This window comes from Eleutherodactylus coqui, chromosome 3, assembly GCF_035609145.1.
Source record: "Eleutherodactylus coqui strain aEleCoq1 chromosome 3, aEleCoq1.hap1, whole genome shotgun sequence".
NCBI classification, from domain to species: domain Eukaryota; kingdom Metazoa; phylum Chordata; class Amphibia; order Anura; family Eleutherodactylidae; genus Eleutherodactylus; species Eleutherodactylus coqui.
In genome coordinates, this window is record NC_089839.1 from 184,407,161 (window position 1) to 184,428,148 (window position 20,988).

The window sequence follows — 20,988 nt, forward strand, 5'->3', positions numbered from 1 at the left end:
CATGAGTGCAGCGGCCTCGTAAACAGCTGATTGGCAGAGGTTCCTGATGACGGACCAGCACCGATTAACTATTGATGATGACCTATACTGAGTATAGGACATCAATAGTTTACAACTATTTTTAACTTAAAAATAAAAATAACAAAAATATAATTAATAGAGGGAAATCAGATTAGTAGATGTGTTAGACTACTGGTTGATGTCAACAGCTTATTCAAATGCAAAGCAATGTGGTATTTTACATTGCTATGACTACTAGATATCCTTCTCTGGTCATTTACAAGAGTTCCAATGAAGTCTCTTTAACGTCACTGACCTAACCATTCGGGTAATCCTGCTTTTTGAAATCAATCTTATACTGATTCTAGTGTGGATGTGGGTGTATAGCATGTCAAATACATAAAACTGCACAAAACAAACTGATGGACCCATAGGTTAAAAACATCTGCCCTCAGATGGGTTTAAATGGTTAGAAAATGAAGATATGACTGAGATACTTGGCTTACAGGATGCCATCCCATCAAGTGTTACCTATATCTTTACAATATTATGTACTCCATCCCCATTTAAACTTGACTAAGCATTGAAAGAATAGGCTGGGATTGGTTCCTATTGATGTTCATAAACATGCCGTATATGCTATTCAAATGTAGCTTATTTTATTTTGTTCTATAATACAAAGTGTCAAGAGCAATGGACCTGTATTCACTGAGCCCCAGTCTGCTTCAGCTATAGGCCAAATCCTGAGGTATCCCAGTCTTCACCCTATAACCCCATCAGTTGGGACGTGGGCATTACTGTGGGGTCCGCAGAATGTTACTCAGTAAGTGGTTCCAGCTCTATGTCAGCTGATGCAGGTTAAGGGCTAGGTGTAATACCTGCAGGTTTGAATCAATGCTGGGTCAGACAGTCCATGTCAGGGCAGGTGGCACGCTTCAACATAGGATACAAGGCAGAGGTCGGGTCCTAAAGACCAGTTTTGGCACAGTGGATCAGGCCAAAGGTTAGGGCATTCAGTCAACAGTAGCATAGTCATAGGTCAGGGCAGTGGACAGTTGTGTAGTCAAAATAACAAGCCAAGGTCAGGAGTGGGGCAGGAGCATAGTCAGAATAGCCAGGTCAAAGCCAGGAATCCAAGGATCAGAATCAACTTGCAGCTCAGCTAGCACCTTGAGAAGACCAAAAATAACCAAATACTCAGGCATCCTCCACATGGCAAGGATGCCCGATATATGCAGGGAAAACTGGGGATTGGCATGGAACACCTATTCAGATTACTCACTGGCCTTTTAAGAGTGCGAGTGAGAGCACACGTGTGCCCTTTGAACTACATATAAGGACAATGCAGATGCCAGTGTGGGGAACCAAGTGTGTGCTGTGGCCAACTGAGGCACTGGCTACAGCCATGTTTTGTAACACAAAAACAATTTCAGTCCATGGAGCAACACATATGTCCATGCTTTTAAAACCATTTCTCTATAACTCAATACACATAAGATGCTTAAAGGGGTTGTCCCACCAATTTAAGTTAGGGATAACTACCAGACTGGTGTGGGGTCTGACTGCCTGGTCTCTCAAAGATCCTGAGAGTGGGTGTTCTGAAGGTCCCTGAATAAACAGAATGACATTCATTTCAATGGACTGCCCGAGATAGTCAATACATTGCTTTATTTGGTAGGACAAACACTTTAATGACTGTTATCTCCCATATAGATCAATGCATCCTATAGAAAAGGATCTGCAAGGCTCTGATCAGATCCCACTTAGGCTGGGAAAATTCGCTAACATATGCGTCAAGCTTACATGCCCAAGGCATACATCTGTATAGTTACATATATGACCCCTTGACTCAATGTAAAAAACATATTTTGCACAGTAATTTTTTTTCCAGGATTGAGACTTCAGTTGTTTATGCTTTTCCAGTGGCAAAAATGTATATCAATGCACAATAAACTCTTTTGAAATATGGTCGAATTTAGGCTATGGACACATTCTGGCTGGGAGCATTCCTGACATACATAGCAAATGTAGACCTCATGACTATATACTAGAAAGTAGGCATGGAAATACAAATAAGAAATACTAACAAAATGCTGCCAGGACTAAAAAAAACATTGATTTTGGAGGGATATGTACATGATCAGAAAGCAAGAGCACAGGAACCGCTATGAGGCCTATGGAGAGAGGGGCCCAGTGATGTTTGGTCCCATGCCCTTTTCTACCAAGTGGTTAGTACTGTGCAGTACTCCCTGTTCGGGATAAATTGAACTGCTTGAAAATAAGACTGAGAATTGTTTTAAAGGTGATGAAAAGGGAGTGGAGGAGAAACCAAACACCAGACCCTTCTGTCCTGGGTGCCAAAATCCAGAACCTTAACCCTTTCCAATCCACTGTCTGCCGTCTAAAGACATTAGGATTTAAGGCTGTACAACTCCGATGTTGGAAGACGGCCGTCGGGGTTCTCTTACTGTATATTGCCAGCCTCTCTGCTGTCAAAGCCTATCCAATGTGTCACCTCATGCAGTACTGGCTTTAGCCAGCATATAGCGCCATTGTATAACGGCAGAAAAAGAGTAAGCCCTCTAGGAAAACAAGGATACAAATTGGATTGGAAAGGTTTAATAATGGACCTATTTTGATATTTGCTATGGGACCTCCTCTACTCTACGTATGCCACTGTCAGGTGGCACATTACTCCTCTTCTATGAGCAAGAGCACTTGTTTCTCCTGAGGACGCACCTGGTTATGCAGTACTATTACTATATTTCTCTTGTAGAGGCCAAAAAGTCTGATGTGATTGTTGCCTTTTATTCTGTGGGACATTTATTGTGCAAGTCTCATCTTAAAATATGTAACAGAATGCAAAAAAACACAACCTGAAAATGTTCCTTTGGGATCTGTCATAAATGAATAGACACTCATATTGAACCCAATACATAGAAATAGTCATGATAGCAGATTTTTTTATTCCAGCTCTAGCTTCTGAATTAACCATTTCCTTTACATTCCAGTCTTCTAGATATACTGTATATGTTCTGACAGATCTAATTGCTGTAGAAATGTATATAGTCTGGATCGCACTGTTGCATTTCCCCTTTTCCAAAGGTCACAATGCGGTCAAAGTTCAGCTAGGACGCTGTTCTCTCCGCTGGAGTGCTGATCAGGGATACAGTGCCAATGCTGTACACAGAGGAGCACCCTGGACAGCAGCTCTACAGCAAAGCTCCATGTGATGCTATGTCATGTTGTCAGTCCTCACCTCCAGGCTGTACCACAACATCTGAATCGCATCCTCTCCGCACTTTCTCACTGACTGCAAGCTACTTGTGTCTAACTGCCTGACCTTCCACATACACGATACAAAGAGACAACCCACCTCAGCTCCGCCATCAATGTCTCTTTCAAATAAAGGAGATTGATAGCCATGTGGATTTCTCTCCGCTCTTGACCTTCATTACTGGAGTGGCAGATTATGAATGACAGCCAGCCTCATCTTACAGAAAACTAAACTACTAGTTCTTTTATGGAGATGTAAAACCAAATCAACATCTAGTGATAAAACAGAACAAATGCAAAGCTATGCATATGGAAATGAAGGCTCGAACTGGGCAACCTTCCACTGCCTGGCACAATCAACGTTCAAGAGAACCTAAAGCCTGATGCACTAGAAACATTGTTTCGACACTTTACAAAAAGTGCAACTTTGTAACAGTGTCCAGTTTAAAGGAAGCTGTTTGGGAATACAAGTGTTAAAGGGATATCTCATGAAGACAACCACATTCCATATGCTTTATTAGGACATATGGATGTCATTGAGGGTTGTCTCCTGCCGATGACGTGCCTCACTTAGAGCAGTGAGTTGTAACTAAGACCAGAACTAGCTCTGGCAGATTCAGCCTGTATTACATGGCTGTCTATTCATTTGAAAGTGCACCACTTGATTATACATTTCCCCTGCAGTGTTTAACATTTGGCTCCTGGAAACTCTATACAATGATCTTTAATCTTAATGATTGAATTTGAATTGCTGCATTTGAAGACCCCGAAGTTTTTTTTATTTTTCCACATACAGATCTATGTCCAGTCTTACTTTCTGTGGGAACAGTTGTAGTTTTCATTAATATCTTTTGGGAATTTGTGTGACTTTTTATCGCATTTTATTGCATTTTTTGTGAGGCGGATGGATGACACTTTTTTGGCAGTATTTTTTAGTTCTTCAAGGGGACTTAAAGATGTGAATGTTTGTTTGCTAGGAAAGTGCACTGCATTACTTCTGTAATGCGGTCTACTAGGCTACTATGCATATGGCCGGAGGCAGGATCTGATAGGCTGAGCTACAGGGCAGACATGAAGGCCTTTGTCAGTCCTCCTGCTACCATAGAAACTCATTGGTATCTTGCGAATGCATTGTGGTGTGCTTCAGGTGAGCACACTTCCTTTGTCACTCATATACACGCTATAATTGCTAATAATCATGACATTGAAGGGGTTAAACAGTTGGGAACGGAGGCTTTTTTACTCCTGGCCATTATAGCAGGATCCCGGCTGTCATTAGACATCTGGGACCCAGCTCTTCCTGGCACAGAAGAATAATGCCAGCTTAGACTTGCACCACTGTAAAAAGGCAATTGTGGAGGTTTAGGGCCCCTTAGTGACCCCTATAAAATGACATAAGGGCACTAAGGGGCAAAAAGGTGAAAAAAGTACTTTGGAAAGCTGCTCAGCCTGCTGTACAAACATAAAATAATGCATACTCACCCCCATAAATCCCTTTATAGTCTAATTCCAATGGTGCCTCCTAGTCGCCCACTGCTCTCTACTTCTTGCTGCAGTGATAATGTCACCAACCACAGGGACATGTGACCACTGCAGCCAATCATTGGCATTTGTTGGGTGATTAGCTGCATGAATCACTTGCCCTGTTGTTGGTATGTCAATGCTACTGCAGGAGGAAGTAGACAGCAACAGTGTACAGGGCACGGTCAGAATCGGCACAGCAGAGGATTAGTTGAGGTGAATATGCTTTCCTTTATGTTTGTACAGCAAACTGAGAAGCTTCCCCAAAGTATTTTTTTTCCTGGATAACCCCTTTAAAATTTCAAGTACTGTAAGCAATCACTTGGATGTAGCTGAACTGCAATACCAGACACAGCCTATGGGCAGGAGTGGCACTATTTCTGGAAAGAAAAAAATACCTTTTTCTAATCTAATTCCACTCCTTTAAGTTCACAATAATTACCTGAGCAGTATAAGCAATAAAAGCTGCGCTGTGATTGGTTGCTATTGGCAACAAAAAGATTTTCTTTCAGACAGCTTTCATAAGAGTGTGCTTCCGGACTACTTTTCCATGACCCACCCCTGTAGATCATGGGTGTCAAGCTCATTTTACCCAAGGACCATATCATTATAGTTGCCTTTAAAGGGTCGTTTATAAGGGCTCACTCACTCAGGCGTATTTAAGGCTACATAAGGCTAAAATGCATAAATATATTAGATTATGCACCATTATACGCTATGCCTCACGCTTTCCAATCACTCCCATAACATCTACAGCATGGGCCATGGAAAAGTAGCCCAGTAGCAAATTCTTATGAAAACTATCCAAAAGAAAATCAGTCTTTCTTGCCCATAGCAACCAATCACAGGACAGCTTTAATTTCATATACTGCAGAGGTAAAATGAAAGCTACGCTGTGATTGGTCGCTATGGGCAACAAAAATTTTCTTTTAAACAGCTTTATAAGAGGTGGTGTCTGGCTAATTTTCCATGTCCCACCCTGTACAACAAACCTTATGGCTCACATCATCTACATCCACACAAGTGGCGTGAAACTACCTCTCTCCATAAAACACACATGCCTACATTGTAAAATGTTGACTTTTTCATCAATCATCTGTTGAGGTTCTACACGGACAGTTTCACAAACTGGCAAAATCTTGATTCAACAAATTCCAAGATTAAGTCCTGTGAAATGATGATACATCTTCGCAGTGAAGAGGAGCGAGAATGTCTTAGAGAATGAGACAACAAAAAGCCAACAAAAAAGAAGAACAATGAGCTGTAAGGCAGCAAGTGGTTCCTGAGCATGGATATTTGTGTATATGGAGGACGGGCTGTCTGCTAGTAAAGCATAGATTCCTAAAAAAAAGTACATTTTTCTTAGGTGTATTTCGACATATAGGGGCTTGGAGGCTATAAATATAGTTAATCAGAGTGTTCTACAAAATATGTTCCTTAAAGGGATAGTTGCAAATGATTGGTTAGGTCACTTTCATGCACATTCTATCATCCATATTACAGACATAACATCCAGTACAAGCTAATTTACTACATCAAACTTCGTCATAGAGCTTTATGGTGCTATAAGATCAGTCCAACAGAACTGCAAGGTGGCCGGGGCTTGGAGCCATCTGAGATCTGCATCAGAACTGTGTAACAGTAGTAGTTGATATGCGAGACATCCTGGATATTATGGAAAAGTTGACCATGTAGAGTATTTCAGCCACCACTTTTCAGAACTTCCATTCATTTCAGCAGAATGTGATAATATATTTCGAAAATAATTGTAGAATTAAAGCACTAAATGAATTTAACTTGTGAGACAGGAAAAAACTATACTCCTAGGATGTAAAATCTGTCTGGAGTAAAAGGGTTAAGGTAAAGGTTCATAAAAGGTCATGGAAGCCTAGGAAAATGATCTAAGTAACTGGGATTAAGGGATAAGCAGCATTTTAAATCTGGTGGGATAAATTGGAGGGTATTCTAGATATCCTACTATTATAATAACCTTACCTTTTGGGTTCAGGATTCGGCTGAGATTTGGAATCTTTCCGTTTTTTAGAATCCCTTTTAGAATCTCTCTTAGGCTCTGGTTCAATCGCAGAAGGGCTAGGCACTTTGCCTCCATCACCTTCTGTATTTTGCTGTGAGCCACCAAGTAATTCTGACATTAGTGGGCTGTGGTGCATGGGTGGTGTGGATGGTACATGCAGTGTTCACAAAAGTAGATAAAGTGAGAGACAGGAGAAAGTATGAAATAAAGAGAGACAAGAAAGCAAACCGAGAAAAGAAACATAATAAGGACAATAAAGCAAAGTCATGCATAAAACAAACAAAAATAGGATTGTGCTCTTGTGTAAAGAGTATAAAACCATGTTAATGAAATGAATATCTGCTAATGTTCTTGTTATATAGTATTGTTCTAGAATAGATAAATACTGCATATGCCTTTAATGATCAGATGATCAGTGGGGTCTGTCGTTCGGGATCCCTGCCAATCAGCTGATTCCTGGAACCACTGTCACTTGAAAGAGCAGGAAGAAGATCATTTGGACCATAGCACAGCAGCCCGGGTTAGTATTGCAATTAATTCAATGGGAGCTACTCCTGCAATACCAACCTAGGTGGCTGTGCTATGGTCAGCATGATTTTCTGTTCATCAGGGATACAGAGCGACTGACCCTCACCAATCATCTATTGATGACCTGTCCTGAGGACAAGTCATTAATGAAAAAAAAAAAATCAAAAAGGTCCTGGATAACCCCTTTAAGGGGCTTTTCCGATACTGAAGTATCATGACCCTTGGTTCTGCTGATTGTGGGGGATTCTGATGTTCCTGTGTCCAACAATCACAAACTATTTTAAAAGATACCCTCTACTAGGAGCTAGAAGAGGACTTAAGCCACATAATCGGGGTGTTCATTCTGTTTCTAGGTCTGTTGCATGGCAAAATCAATGCCAAGGCAAACCTCACCTTGTGAAAAAATCTGCCTTACTCATTTTTTACCCAAAGCACACAGGTAAAGCTACTAAAGAATGGTTGAAAAAGAATATTTGTATTTTATAATAGCCAAATCTTGACCTCAACCCTATTGCGGTGCTGTGACATGAACTAAAGAGGGCAGTGCATGCAAAACATCCCAGAAATACTGATGAACAGAAACACATTTGGAGGAAGAAATTGTCCAAACTTCTTCCATAGATTGTGCAAATCTAACTTGAAGCTACAGGAAACACTCGATGGAGATGTTGGCTACTAAAGAGGGATCTAGAGTTTATTAAATTCAAGGGCTCACTTACTTTATTTAACCTACATTGTGGAGGTTTACTCAATGTATTCAAAAAAAAGGCATGCATGATACAAATTTTTTGTGTGTTATAAGCCCATAATTGTGACAGATAACAGACTGTATTTTACTAGTAATGAATGCATAAATCCAGGTAAAGGGTTCACTTACTTTTTCTTGCAACTGTTTGTTCTTTATATTTGAGGAGCAGCAATATTTTGAGTGTTATTTGAATTAATCAAATTTATTTATGAAAATAAATAAATGTTTTGATCCAAAGGAACCGCTTACTGCAGGACTAATCTTCATGTAGCTCAGCTAGTACTATAGATGTTGTATATACCAATTGGATACATAAGGAAACACTATAGATCCTGTTCAGTAGTTATAAGTTCGAGGTCAATAACTAGAAGCAGTTTTCTAAAACAAGGTGAAGGCATTTCTACAAGTATTAAAAGCGCCTTACTGTGAATATATTCATTGTTCCCCGGCTCAATAAAGACAAAAAAAAATCTATAGGAAGAATCCCTGTGGCTCCGTTAATTAGAACAGGAGGTATTAGGATGCCAAAATGTGAAACGAGTCATCCCTTCACTATTCACCTTTATGCGCACTTAATTCAATAGCTTTTATAGGTTTATGTGTACCCTCTTACAATATTAAGACATTTGGCTATAGGCAGAAGAATATTAGTCGAGGGCACAAATATCCATTGCCTTATGCCGTTATGTCATAAATGTGATGGGCTAGTGAGACAAATATTGCCCTACAAAATGGAAGCCACTACATTTTTCTTAAGCAATGGACCCCAACTATCAGACATTTACGGCTATCCTGTGAATATGCTATAAATGCCTGATATGGTAAAACCCCATTAAAGGGCTAGACGTGTATCCCCTATCCACAGGAGAGATGATAAAAGTCTGTTTGAAATAAGTCCCACTGCTGTGACTTCACCATCATGAGAATGGGGGTCCTGTATCTATCTTTCTGCCTGATTAAACCCCCATCAGTGAGGAGGACCTTTACTTGGGCGGTGAAAGAGCATGTGTGTTGCCACTCCACTCATTTCAATCGGACTGCTGGAAATAGCAATACAAGTACTCAGCTATCTCCTGAAGTACCATTAAGTTGAATAGAGCAACAGTGAGCATGATCAGCCGTCATTCCATTCAAGTTCTTCATCACCGCAAGGGGTGCAGTGAGACGGAAAGAGGAGACGGGTTCCCCTGTCCTCATGATTAGTTGGGGTCCCAGTGGTGGAACCCCACTGATCAGCTTTTTACTACCTATCTTGTAAATACGTGATAAACGTTGATTTTGGGAATAACTCATTTAACACCTTAAGAACCAGGCTGTTTAGTACCTTAAGGACCAGACACTTTTTAGGGATTTTAGCCATGTGGTAGTTTTACTGCACTATTTTTTTTCCTTTAGCAACCAAAATGATTTTTTTCAGCTTTTTAAAAAAATGACATATAGGGATATTTTGTAATATCTTTTTCACTGATTTTTTATTCTGTTTTTTAGTTTTAATGGGGGTAAAAAAAAAGATTTATTTAACATTTCTAGTTTTTTTTTATATTAGTGTATTTACACTAAAATAAAGTATGGGAATGGGTTCCTCATTTTGTTTCGGATGTTTCGATATGTAATATGTATAGTTTTGGACTACAGGGTGCATATAGCGACTATTTTGGATGGCCTCATCTTTGGGTTATTTTCTGTCTTATGTATATTTTGTTGTTTTATTCTGTATTTTTTTTAACTTATGTGTGTAATCATGTTTTTTACTATCTATGTCCCCCATGACGTCATGTAAGAACTCTGGGGGACATTCACATGTTTTTTTAAATTAATTTGATACTTTCCCACTGTAGCTGGGGCATCCATAGGAAAAACATCCTCTGTAGTCATATTAGTCACTGTCATAGCTAATCAGGGTCCATTACGACCCTGCAGCTCTGCTATAGTAGGGAATCCCGGTGGTCATATGACCCCCGGGCTCCCGTGGTGGTAGAGACACTTCCACTTTCACTTTTAGTACATATCGCTTTGATCGATGTGTACTAAAGAAAGGAGGAGGCAGAAAGCGTTAAAACCCATTTCTCCCTCCTCCTCTGGGTTATCACTTGTGACTAACAGCTGACAACCCATCTTGCTTCTGATTTATTAAAGAAGCAGGAGGATTTAATCCCCGCCGTAATTTTACATACGGCTGGGCTTAAAGCCCGGGACCAAGTGCCGTAATTTTACAGTGCTTGCTCCTAAATGTGTTAACTCAATTTTCACTCCTGGTGACCATATGGCTATATACAATGCCAAAATTGTGTAATAAGTAGTCAAATAAGGGTGTATAATACAATAATTATCTAATAATCAAATCAATAGTATGTTACAAATTTATAGTAAGGATTTTTAAATTATGAACGTTTTGAAGACATTTGAATTCTTGCTTTTTATTTATAGGGACAATGTACACTCTTTGTCAGAAAAAACATCTAGCCCCTAAATGACGCTGTAATTTCCTGCAAAACTTGGCAAGCAGCTACACCTCAGGCAGATATGCAAAGGATTAGAGTTATAAAAAGGCTGCCAGAGGCTATTTGTGTGTACTGGACCTCTTTTTCCATTTGTATAGGGCTTGTTGACCACTATATGCCTCTACGATGCAATCCAAAAAATTTTGCTCACTTCATAAATTTAAAAGGGAGCACATTATTGTAATGAGAGAAGCTGGATGGTCTTATTGACAAACTGCCCTCCACCTGGGCTGTTCTGACCAGACTGTTAAGAAATATTGTGACCAGTGGAAGCGCACACAAGGCACCCAGGCTCAGAGCCCTTGACAGATCACTTAGAGAGATGATTGTCTGATAAGCACGAGCAGCTTCAACTGTTGGTTGTCCATCATCCGTAGACAGGTGACACCATCATTACAGGCCCTGTGTCTGTCGGAACCATTTCCAGGTGCTTGGCACTAAAAAATATTTGGTCTCATGGCACCCATTACGTGTATTGCCTATGACACCCACCCACCAACACCTCCATTTACAGTGGTGTCATGAACGATGAAACTGGACTGCTATGGAGTGGAACTGGATTGTCTTCAACGACGAATCCAGGTTTAGTTTTGACACCAATAATGGCTGTGTTCGTGTCTGGAAATCGAGGGGTGAGCACCACAATCCTGCTTTCTCTGTGAAGTGGCACACTGCACTCACTACTGTTGTGGTGGTTAAGGGGCCATCGCATATGAAAGATATGCTACAGGATACCATACAGAACCTGTATGTCTCCATGCCTACCTATATCACATCTTACATCCAAGCCAGAGATGATCCAACAGGGTACTAGAGCCTCCCTTAAAGTGTTCAGTTTTCCGCAATAAATTAACCTTTTGCTGTTATGTAATCACTTACTTATATCAATGTTACTCACAAATATAAAGTTTCATTCGATTCCGACAACTCATTCTAGGTGCTTGTTTTTTCATGACAACGAGTGTACATAATCTCTAAGCCTTACATATCATTTCATATAAACTCATCTCTTATCAAAAATAGACACTGGGAATTATTAAAAGTTTATCTTATATCTAGGTGACTGTTCTATTATATTAAAAATAACGATTAAGTCATCTGGTGGCTTCTGAAGACAACAAAATGTACATTTGGAGGAAAGTGATAATACGTTTGTTTAATAGCTTTCCTCCAGGATTCTAAGTGGAAGGATCAGCCTAAGCCCTATTGTAACCTATCAAAACGAGGTCTATTTGTTTACTGTACCCTCAGGCGCCAAGAACTGAGAGTTCATTGTGCCTGTTAATTAAAGAAAGTCATTTACTCACCTTGAAAGAAAGTCAAAATTTGTACATTGTGTGACCCATACTACTGCTTCAACAACCTAACAAAAAGCTGTCTGCGTAATATAGCACTCAGAGGAACGTCTTACTTATGTATCCCCTTCTAGTCACAAAATTACTTTCTCAAAGCAAACAATGGATTTAATGCAGAACTTGGATTCTTGAACTAAAATAGAATAATTCTTAATTCTTCTTTTTTTCCATATAATATAGTAAAAGTATGATGCAATATAATATCATTGGACAGTGATATAATTAGGAGAGATCAAAAACAAATGCTACATTCAAAAATGTTTTACTTTCAGATATCCAAAAAGATTAGGATTATTGATGTCCATAATTTTCCCATTACGGTCAAAGAGCAAAGATTGAAAAATACATGTAAAACTTGATTTTGTGTATTTTTTAACCAAACAATCTAGCTTCAACTCTAACTGAAAAGATAAAGAAAAAGAGTATATTGCAGCCTATACGGTACAACACTAAAATACACATAGGTGGTGCTTTAGACTACATCTCTCTCTCCCTCTCTCTCCCTCGCTCCCTCCTGCTTACTCCCGCAACTCACCGCTCACCCGCGCCGGCAGCCGAATCTTTTCTTCCGAGTGGACAGGTACTTGCTAGGGGCAATGCTCGCTCGAGTAATTGCCCTTAGCGAGTATGCTCGCTCATCTCTAGTCTTAAAGCATTTGGCAGATCTTCGGATTTTCCATGCACCCTTATATGAAATCTGTACCAGCCACAAGCTGGTATAGGTTTCAGCTATAACTTACGCCAATTTCTGGCGTGAATTATAGCAAATCTAATGGGCCACGAGAGGCCATGCCTTCTCCTGCTGATCTCTGCCCCTTTTCTTGACACTTTTCAATAGTGGCAAAGAAAGGTCAAAGTCAAACATTTTGGCACACAAAATGGCATGTGCCAAAAGGTACAACTTTGACCTTTCCTTGTCACTTTTGAAAATAGACTTTTCCACACCAGAAACCTGTCATGCATAATATAATAAATATTCCCCAATAGTGTCTAAGTCTTGGTAGTAGGGAACTGTTAGAATGCTGTAGGGGACTCTATTAAGATCAGAGTTTTAAGCAACAGATTTAATATGATCCCAGCTGACGCACAATGTGCCTAACGTGTGGAGAGACCTCTTCATTTATTCGGCAGGTCTCGGGCTGTCCGAGATTAGCGATCTAGCAATATGCAGAAAAAGGAAAAATAACTAGTGCTCAGGAAATGTCTATTAGTTAAACAAGTCAGAATATGTGGTATACAATCTCTTGAGCTTACTTGTAATAGGGGTGATAAAATTAAAGCATCTACCCTCTTCCAGGGAAACTCATCATTATCTTAATGAGATATATCCTCATGGTTGAAGGTGCACTGAATGGCGCCAGGATTCTAAACAGATTTTCAATGCATAATTGTGCTCAGATGAGTACTTAGTTTCATTGGCTCATCAGCCAATGGTGGCATGTGCAACATCTCCGTAGTATAGTAGACAGTAATTAATGACTGAACCATGTAATATTGTATGACTCAATAAAAGTGTCCAGACCCCTTTTGTACTCTTTCAGAGAATTCGCCATCACCACGTCCTCAGGCAGAGAGTTCCATAGTCCCCTGCTCTTACAGTAAAGAACCCCGTTCTATTTGGGGCAGAAACTTTCTTTCCTCAAAAAGTAGAGGGCACCACTTTTGTTATAGTCACAGTCCTGAGTATAAATAGATGATGGGAGAGATCTCTGTATTGTCTCCTGATATATCTACACATAGTTATTAGGTCGCCCCTCAACCAGCTTTTTTCTAAAGTGAATAACCCCAATTTTGATAATCTCTTAGGGAATTGTAGTCCACCCATTCCATTTATTAATTCACTTGCCCACCTTTGAACCTGCTTGTAAAAAGTTCCAACATTTTTGGGCAAGTAAGGCTTACTCCAGATTTTGCAATTTTTCTACACCAATTTTTTAGCTTGATAAATTCCCCCTTTGTGCTTAAATGAATTTTTATTTATTTTTTAAATCAGGATTGAAATGTGAATATTTGGTTAACCAATACACAAAATCAGTTTTCACTTCTATTTTATTTTATAAAGAAAACTTTTGTCCATTGCTAACACTGAGTAACACAGAGCTACATTTTCATTCCAGCAAAAAAGCAAATGAATGAAAACTTATAAGGGCTCAGTCAGACGGGAGTTTTAACGTGAAAATCTTTTGTGCGAAGAAAGCAAACGTACAAATATTCCCATGACCAAAGCGGACGGCACGCACAAATAAAACACACTTGGCCGTGTTTTTGCACACATAAAATGTACTGCCCGCTATCCCCTGCTGTGGCTGTGACAGCTGCAGCAGTGCATTCCCCATTGACATACAGAGAGTATTGTGATCCTCTGCTACAGCTGTCACAGCTGTGGCAGAGGATTTACTTATCTCTGCGGGAAGTCCCATTGTCACTGAACACTGTGACAGCATTGTCACAGTGTCCAGTGACAATAGGACTCTCCGTGAAGATGAAGAAATCCTCTGCCACAGCTGTGACAGCTGTAGCAGAGGATCGCTATGTTCTCTCATTGAATTCAATAGAGCCGGTGCTATAGCCAGCTCCATTGAAAGCAATGGGCTGCCGGCAAGGACTTCAGTGATTTTTGAGGAAGGGCTTTAAATATAAGCCCTTCCCTGAAAATCATCCCTAAAATGTATAAAAAATTTATATACTCATCTTTCCGCAGCTGCTGAGGCTCAGGCGCATCCAACCGGGTCTTCTCCTGCACTGCTCTGAAGTGCTGTCAGCAGGCGGGAATTTAAAATCCCCACCTGCTGAATGGGCTGCCTCTGATAGGCTGAACACTGTGACCAATCAGAGGCAGTTCTCAGCTATTGAATGACAGCTGAGAGCTGCCTGTAATCGGTCCCTGCGCTCAGCCAATCAGAGGCCGCACTCACCAATTCACTGAATTCAATCAATGGCTGAATTCAATGAATGGGTGAATGCTGCCTCTGATTGGCTGAGCACTGTGACCAATCAGAGGCAGCTCTCAGCTGTCATTCAATAGCTGAGTGCTGCCTCTGATTGGTCACAGTGCTCAGCCAATCAGAGGCAGCCCTTTCAGCAGGCAGGGATTTTAAATCCTCACCTGCTGAAAGCACTTCAGAGCAGTGCAGGAGAAGACCTGGCTGGATGCGCCTGAGCCTCGGCAGCTGCGGAGAGGTGAGTATGTATATTTTTAGATTTTTTACACATTTTAGGGATGATTATCAGGGAAGGGCTTATATTTAAAGCCCTTCCCCGAAAATCACCTCAGGGCTTACCGGCAGTCCATTGCTTTTAATCGAGCCGGCTGTAGCGCCGGCTCCATTGCATTCAATGGGAGAACATCACGTTCCACTGCCATAGCTGTGCCAGAGGATCGCGATCTTCACTGTATGTTCTCAATGGGGTCGGTGCTGCACAAGGTGAAACCCCTGGATACGAAAGCATCCAGGTGTTTCAAATCCAAAAAAGACGGATGCTGCAGTTACCTGCGTTTTAAAATCCGCTGCCCTATATTTACTGCTGCACATTTTTGTGTGCAGATAAATATCGGGCATATGACTGCTGCCATTGAAAAGCATTGCTTCTGTAAAGATGGGGATCGCAAATGCAGGTAGCATATGCACATAAAAACGCCCGTCTGACTGAGCCCTAAATGAGTATTTTGAAATTCATTTGAAATCCATTAATGCAATAAAAAACGTTGAAAACATTACCAAAAACAGCAGTGTGTGCATTAGGCCTGAAATCTGAGCACCTTCAAATTTTTTAGATTTATCTAGCCTAAATGTTTAGAATATTTTACCTGTTGCCGTGTACATGTGACGCACAGAAGGCAAAACTATAATGAAGCAATGTTGGGTCAATCATGGCTCCATTCTCTGCTCTTTCCAATAAGTCACTAAGATAACACAGGTGTCGATGGCAGCCTCTTACTCCATAACGGGCACAATACTCATCAAGGACAAACACCTGACCAGGACTGAACCAACCCTAGAAGAAAAATTGGACATTTACAATAAGGTTCAATGCAAAATGATCAAGTGTAACTTTTGGTTTAATTTAGATTAAAATGGGATTCTTCAAGAGCAGATAGATGGGGTCTAATGGTAGGATCCTATGCTGTGGCCACTGCACTTCTGGTTGACTGTGACTCACAAATGAATTAAAAGGGTTGTCCCATCACTTAAAATTGCTTCACAACCACTCTGAAAGGAGAAAATGCTTGTAAGTTATGGGAAAACCCCTTTAAGTGGTAACTGACAATTGCTAATGGTCAGGTATTGACAGCATCTCAAAGGTGTCATGGCCATGCAGCAGCCACAGCATGGGACCCTACCCTAAGTAGCTAACTACTAAAAGCATTGCAAGGACTCATGCACACAGCTGTATTATGTCTCTGTACAAGTTTGGTTTAACACAACATTTTTAGAAAAGAGAAAAACGTTTTCATGCATTTTTCTTTCTAAAAATGCAGTAAGAACATGTTAACCTAAAGCCAAAAGAGAAATATCTAACACACCAGAGTGTGTTTTTGTGTGGCATTTCCTTTACTTTGCATGTGTTCTTCAAAGTGCAGCATGCTCTGGGTATTGCGAGTAAACAGGCCAACGTAGGATGCATTAAAAAATGTGTAAAAAAACACAGCGAGCTTGTGGAAAGTAGCTAATAATTGGCCAATTAGGTTAATCACACCATGTACTTCTTTTTTTAAGTTGAACACACCAACATTTTCCAACATGCCAAATCGCATTTTGGCAGACTATAGTCTACCATCGAACATCATGAACAATCATTCGCATTTCGTTTTTCAAATGAAGGTTGGGCAACATTCCTCTCATCTGCATGGTCAGCTTAACTCTCATACTCAGAGAATAACCTCAATAAGACACTGGGTGGTGGCAGCATAACACACTAAACTGAGTGTCTATGGCTTGGTAGTACCGAACCATATTGACTATGCGCAAAAGTATAGGCTCAAATATATTCAATGAATAGTGAATTCATGTACATGGTTTAGAAGTGCAAGACTCAAGGGTGATTCTGTACAGCGTTGCTAGGTGTGGGTGCATGCATGAGTCCGTTATAAAGTCATGGTGTCAGCATTGGACCACGTGATGCGTTTCCTGCTGCATTTGGTGCTGGATGCCAAGGGGGAAACCCTTCCTTTCAGCTACAGTGCTGATAGTGATGAGCTGTTCACTGTCTCAGTCAGACTATTGGTGCCTCCCTTAAGGTATTTAACCCAACTCCTCTTTATAGAGGATGCTGATAATACATTTGTATACAGGTCTTCATTCTGTTGTGGGTGTGCCTTACACTTCTTGTTTGTCTATCAGTGTATGACTTTTGGACTTCAGATTTTGGAATATGACTTTCTTTTCCCCCCTCTGGTACTGTGTTGCCCTTTTGGTTCTGACCTCGGCTTTTTGAACACATATTTGTTTGTCCTATTCCATCCTGTCCTTGAGTTTTCCCCATCTCCCATATTCCACTACACCCTATATACTACTACAGACGTACTGAGAAACTAGTTAGGTTCAAGGCACAGTGTTGCCCTCTTCAAGGCAGGTGCTTTGGTCTATTGGCAGGTCCAATGGAGTAGACTAGGAAAAGATCCTAGGTCCCACTTACATCAATTACTTAGCTTTGGATATCTAGCTATTCTATAAGTCTTGTGTATTCTGCATGGCACTCAGCCTGTCCCTGTCTTGTTTCTTGTCTGATAGTTGTTTGTCTCAACAGGTCTGGACAGATGCAACTGGTCCCTGTTTACGTATATAGGTTCTATCATGGACAAGGATGCAACCACGGAGATCTATATATGTATTTCATCTATATGGATTAGTGTATGTAAAGAACTGCTAACCAAAGACTTATGTTTTCCTGGAGACTTGCTCCCAGAGACCAGTGCTGAATCATAAGAGTCTATTAGACATAGTTAGAAAAGTACATATACTGTATAGGTTTAGCGAGATTGTTAAAAATGATAAAATCCCATTAAATCATTATTCTCAATAGGATATACATAGGGGGTTTATAAAAGTGTTCGTAAAGCCCTAAATCTATCAATGGTTCTGAAACTCATTGTTGACATCATAGCTCCTTTTATTTCAAGACATTCAGCTCCATTTTTATTGTCTGTCAGTGAATGAACAGATGTCTGTCATCCCTGAGGAGACGACCCTAAAAGCACTATAAGCAATGATCCATGAAAAGCAAATGAGCTCGGTTTAATTGCGCAATAATAGCTTCCCCATATAGATAGTATTTATGGTTTAAGCTTCTTTTAATGGATAGCTACTGCATTTAGTATTGATTACAAATGGTCAGTGAGTAAAGTATAGACCAAAGGAGGCAAATTATAAGGTGGAGCACAAGAGATGTTCCATTCAATTATTTACATGTCAGACTAACATCAAACTTTCTCAGTAATCTTCCGAGAAATACTTTTTTATTTTCTTCCAGGCTGATCAGAAATCAATGTAGCATTTAATAACGTAAATGAACATGATAGAAAACATTCTAGGTGCAATGACTTGAAAAGTGGAAGCAACATTCTAATATATCAAATAAGAGAAATTATGATTTCGCTAAAAATTATTTTTTGGAAAAACTTGATATGGAGCACCAATTACCTGCTCTATTACACCGCTGGCTATAATAACCTTAGTGACCTGCTTTGGGCTTCAATCAGCATTGACCTTAGTAGATGAAAAATATACAACGAATGGCCACTTTACTAAAGACATCCATCTAGTAGCACCTTCTTTGGACTTAAAAGGGTAATCCGGTTAGTAGACAACATTTTCAAGTTTTCACCCTTCTATGGTGGGCGGCCAACTGCTGGAAACCTGATTGATTCTCAGAAAGGAGTTGAGTCCTGTTTCTTCATCCTACTCACTTCCAGTGCATGGGTAAAGTCTTGAAATTTTGTCTGCTAACCATAATACCCCTTTGAAAATCGCAATTCATCATGGAATCCATCCACAGGTATGGAAGGATCCGGATAGTACTAAGAAAACATTCCTCATACTATTACTCCACTTCCACCAGCCTGAACTGTTGATACATGACAGGAAGGTTTCATTTATTTATGCTGCTTGCACCAAATTCTGACCTATCATGATGCAACAGAGATCTGGAAAACAATGTTTTCTGCTGCTCAGTAATGTAACTTATGCACTGTTTTGCCCACTGGAGTCTCACCTTTCTGTTTCTGATAGGCAGCAATGCCATGCAAACTGTCTGTCTGCTGTTATAGCAGACACGTGCTGAAGGACGACGAGCTATGTGTTCGAACACAATAGTTGGAGCACCAGCACTGTAATTAAAGTAGTTGCAATGTGTTTGACAGTGCATCGCCTGTTTATCAGAGCTTAGTCACACTGCTGTGTTACTGCAGCAAGCAGATGGACGTATCTGAAGACGGCCGTCTCCCTGCAGCGCCGGGAGGAAGAACATGTGACCGGCTCCATTGCCGGTCATGTGTTCTATGATCAGCGCTGGAGAGAGACGGCCGTCTTCAGGTACAGTCGTCTTCTAACTGTCAGTCACACAGGCGCATCGGCGCTGGTGTACGGGTGCCGATGCGCCCGTTTGACTGAGCCCTCAGAACGATTCTTGGCATTCTCCTCTGACTCCTTTTGTCGACCAGTTGTTTACATCCACAGGCTCCCCTTTTGCTGGATGTTTTTTTCTTTATCACAATATTCTTAGTATGCTCTCAAATAGTTGCATGAGGAAACCCACAGTCAGTTTTTGAAATCATAGCTCTAGCTAGTCTAGCCTTAGGGTGGCTTCACATGAACGTGTTTTTGTGCATGCATACGCGCACACAAAAACTCACGTCTATTAGAATCAATGCATTCCCTATGGTGTGTTCACATGTCCGTGCTTTACAGGCGTGTGCCTGCAAAGATAGGACATGCGTGCACCATAGTGAATGCACACATTGTCTTCAATGGAGCCGCAGCTGCTGCTGGCGGCTCCATTGAAGGCAATGGTCTGCCGGTATGCCGTAATTGTTTTTCAGCGAAGAGCTTTAAATATAAGACCTTCCCTGAAAGACAACCATTTTAGTGTTAAAAAAAAAAAAGAAATATATATACTTACCTGTCCACCGCTGCTGTGTCCCCGTGGGGAATAAAGAATTACCTGCTGCACCTGTCACATCTGTGACAGATGTGGCAAAGGAATTCTAAATCCCTGCAAGGAATAAAGAGTTCCCTACCCCAGCTGTCACAGATGACAGCTGCGGTAGGGGATCCAGCTGCCACTCAGCCAATCACAGGCAGCTCTCGCCTGTCATTCATTCAGCGAGAGATGCTTGTGATTGGCTGAGCACCTCATTCAATGGAGTCACACTATATGTGCACATTTTAGGATCGTGTGACTGCACAAGTGCAAATAAAAAATGCATATGAAGCTTGGTCACGTGTTTTTTATGCATGTGGTCTGCGTTTTTTTTTTCATGCACCTATACATGCGTGGAAAAAATGCTCGTCTGACTGAGCCATAATAGCAGCTATGGGCCACAGAAATTATAACGGAACTAACCCTTACCCTTTTTCAATGAAAGGGAAAGGATTTGCTGTTCAATATCTTGATGGTTTCAGTAGTGTCATAAACTGACAAGATGTCAAGCCAACCATTGGTGGTAGGAGGAGGCATCTAACAATAAGTGACCAGCTTTACCCCCTTATTGATGCCCAATACGTCTTTCAATTGATCTCACTAATGGACTTTATTCTGCCCAAACATCTTTTTAAGGTGGTCGTTCGGCTGACGATTGGTAGTGCTTTTCAAGATGTGGAAGCTGTCCATGCTATAGGCACCAATGTAATCCCATACCATCAGACATGCAGGCTTTTGAACTGTGCACTGATAACAAACTGGATGGTCCCTCTCCTCGAGTCCACAGGACACAGCGTCTGTGGTTTCCAAAAGGAATTTCAATTTTTCATTCATCTAACCACAGAACAGTTTTTCATTTTGTCTCAGTCCATTTTAAATTAGCTT

At 40.7% G+C, this 20,988-nt stretch overlaps 1 protein-coding gene across 7 annotated transcripts in view; it reads right to left on the reverse strand.

Annotated features, from left to right (window-relative positions):
- CADPS (calcium dependent secretion activator) overlaps window positions 1-20,988 on the reverse strand; it is a 483,917-nt gene that overhangs the window by 158,500 nt on the left and 304,429 nt on the right. For all 7 annotated transcript variants that reach the window (XM_066596628.1, XM_066596625.1, XM_066596629.1 and 4 more), the window contains exon 13: window positions 15,773-15,960. In XM_066596628.1, the coding sequence (XP_066452725.1) occupies window positions 15,773-15,960 (188 nt within the window). The remainder of the gene's footprint in view (window positions 1-15,772; window positions 15,961-20,988) is intronic.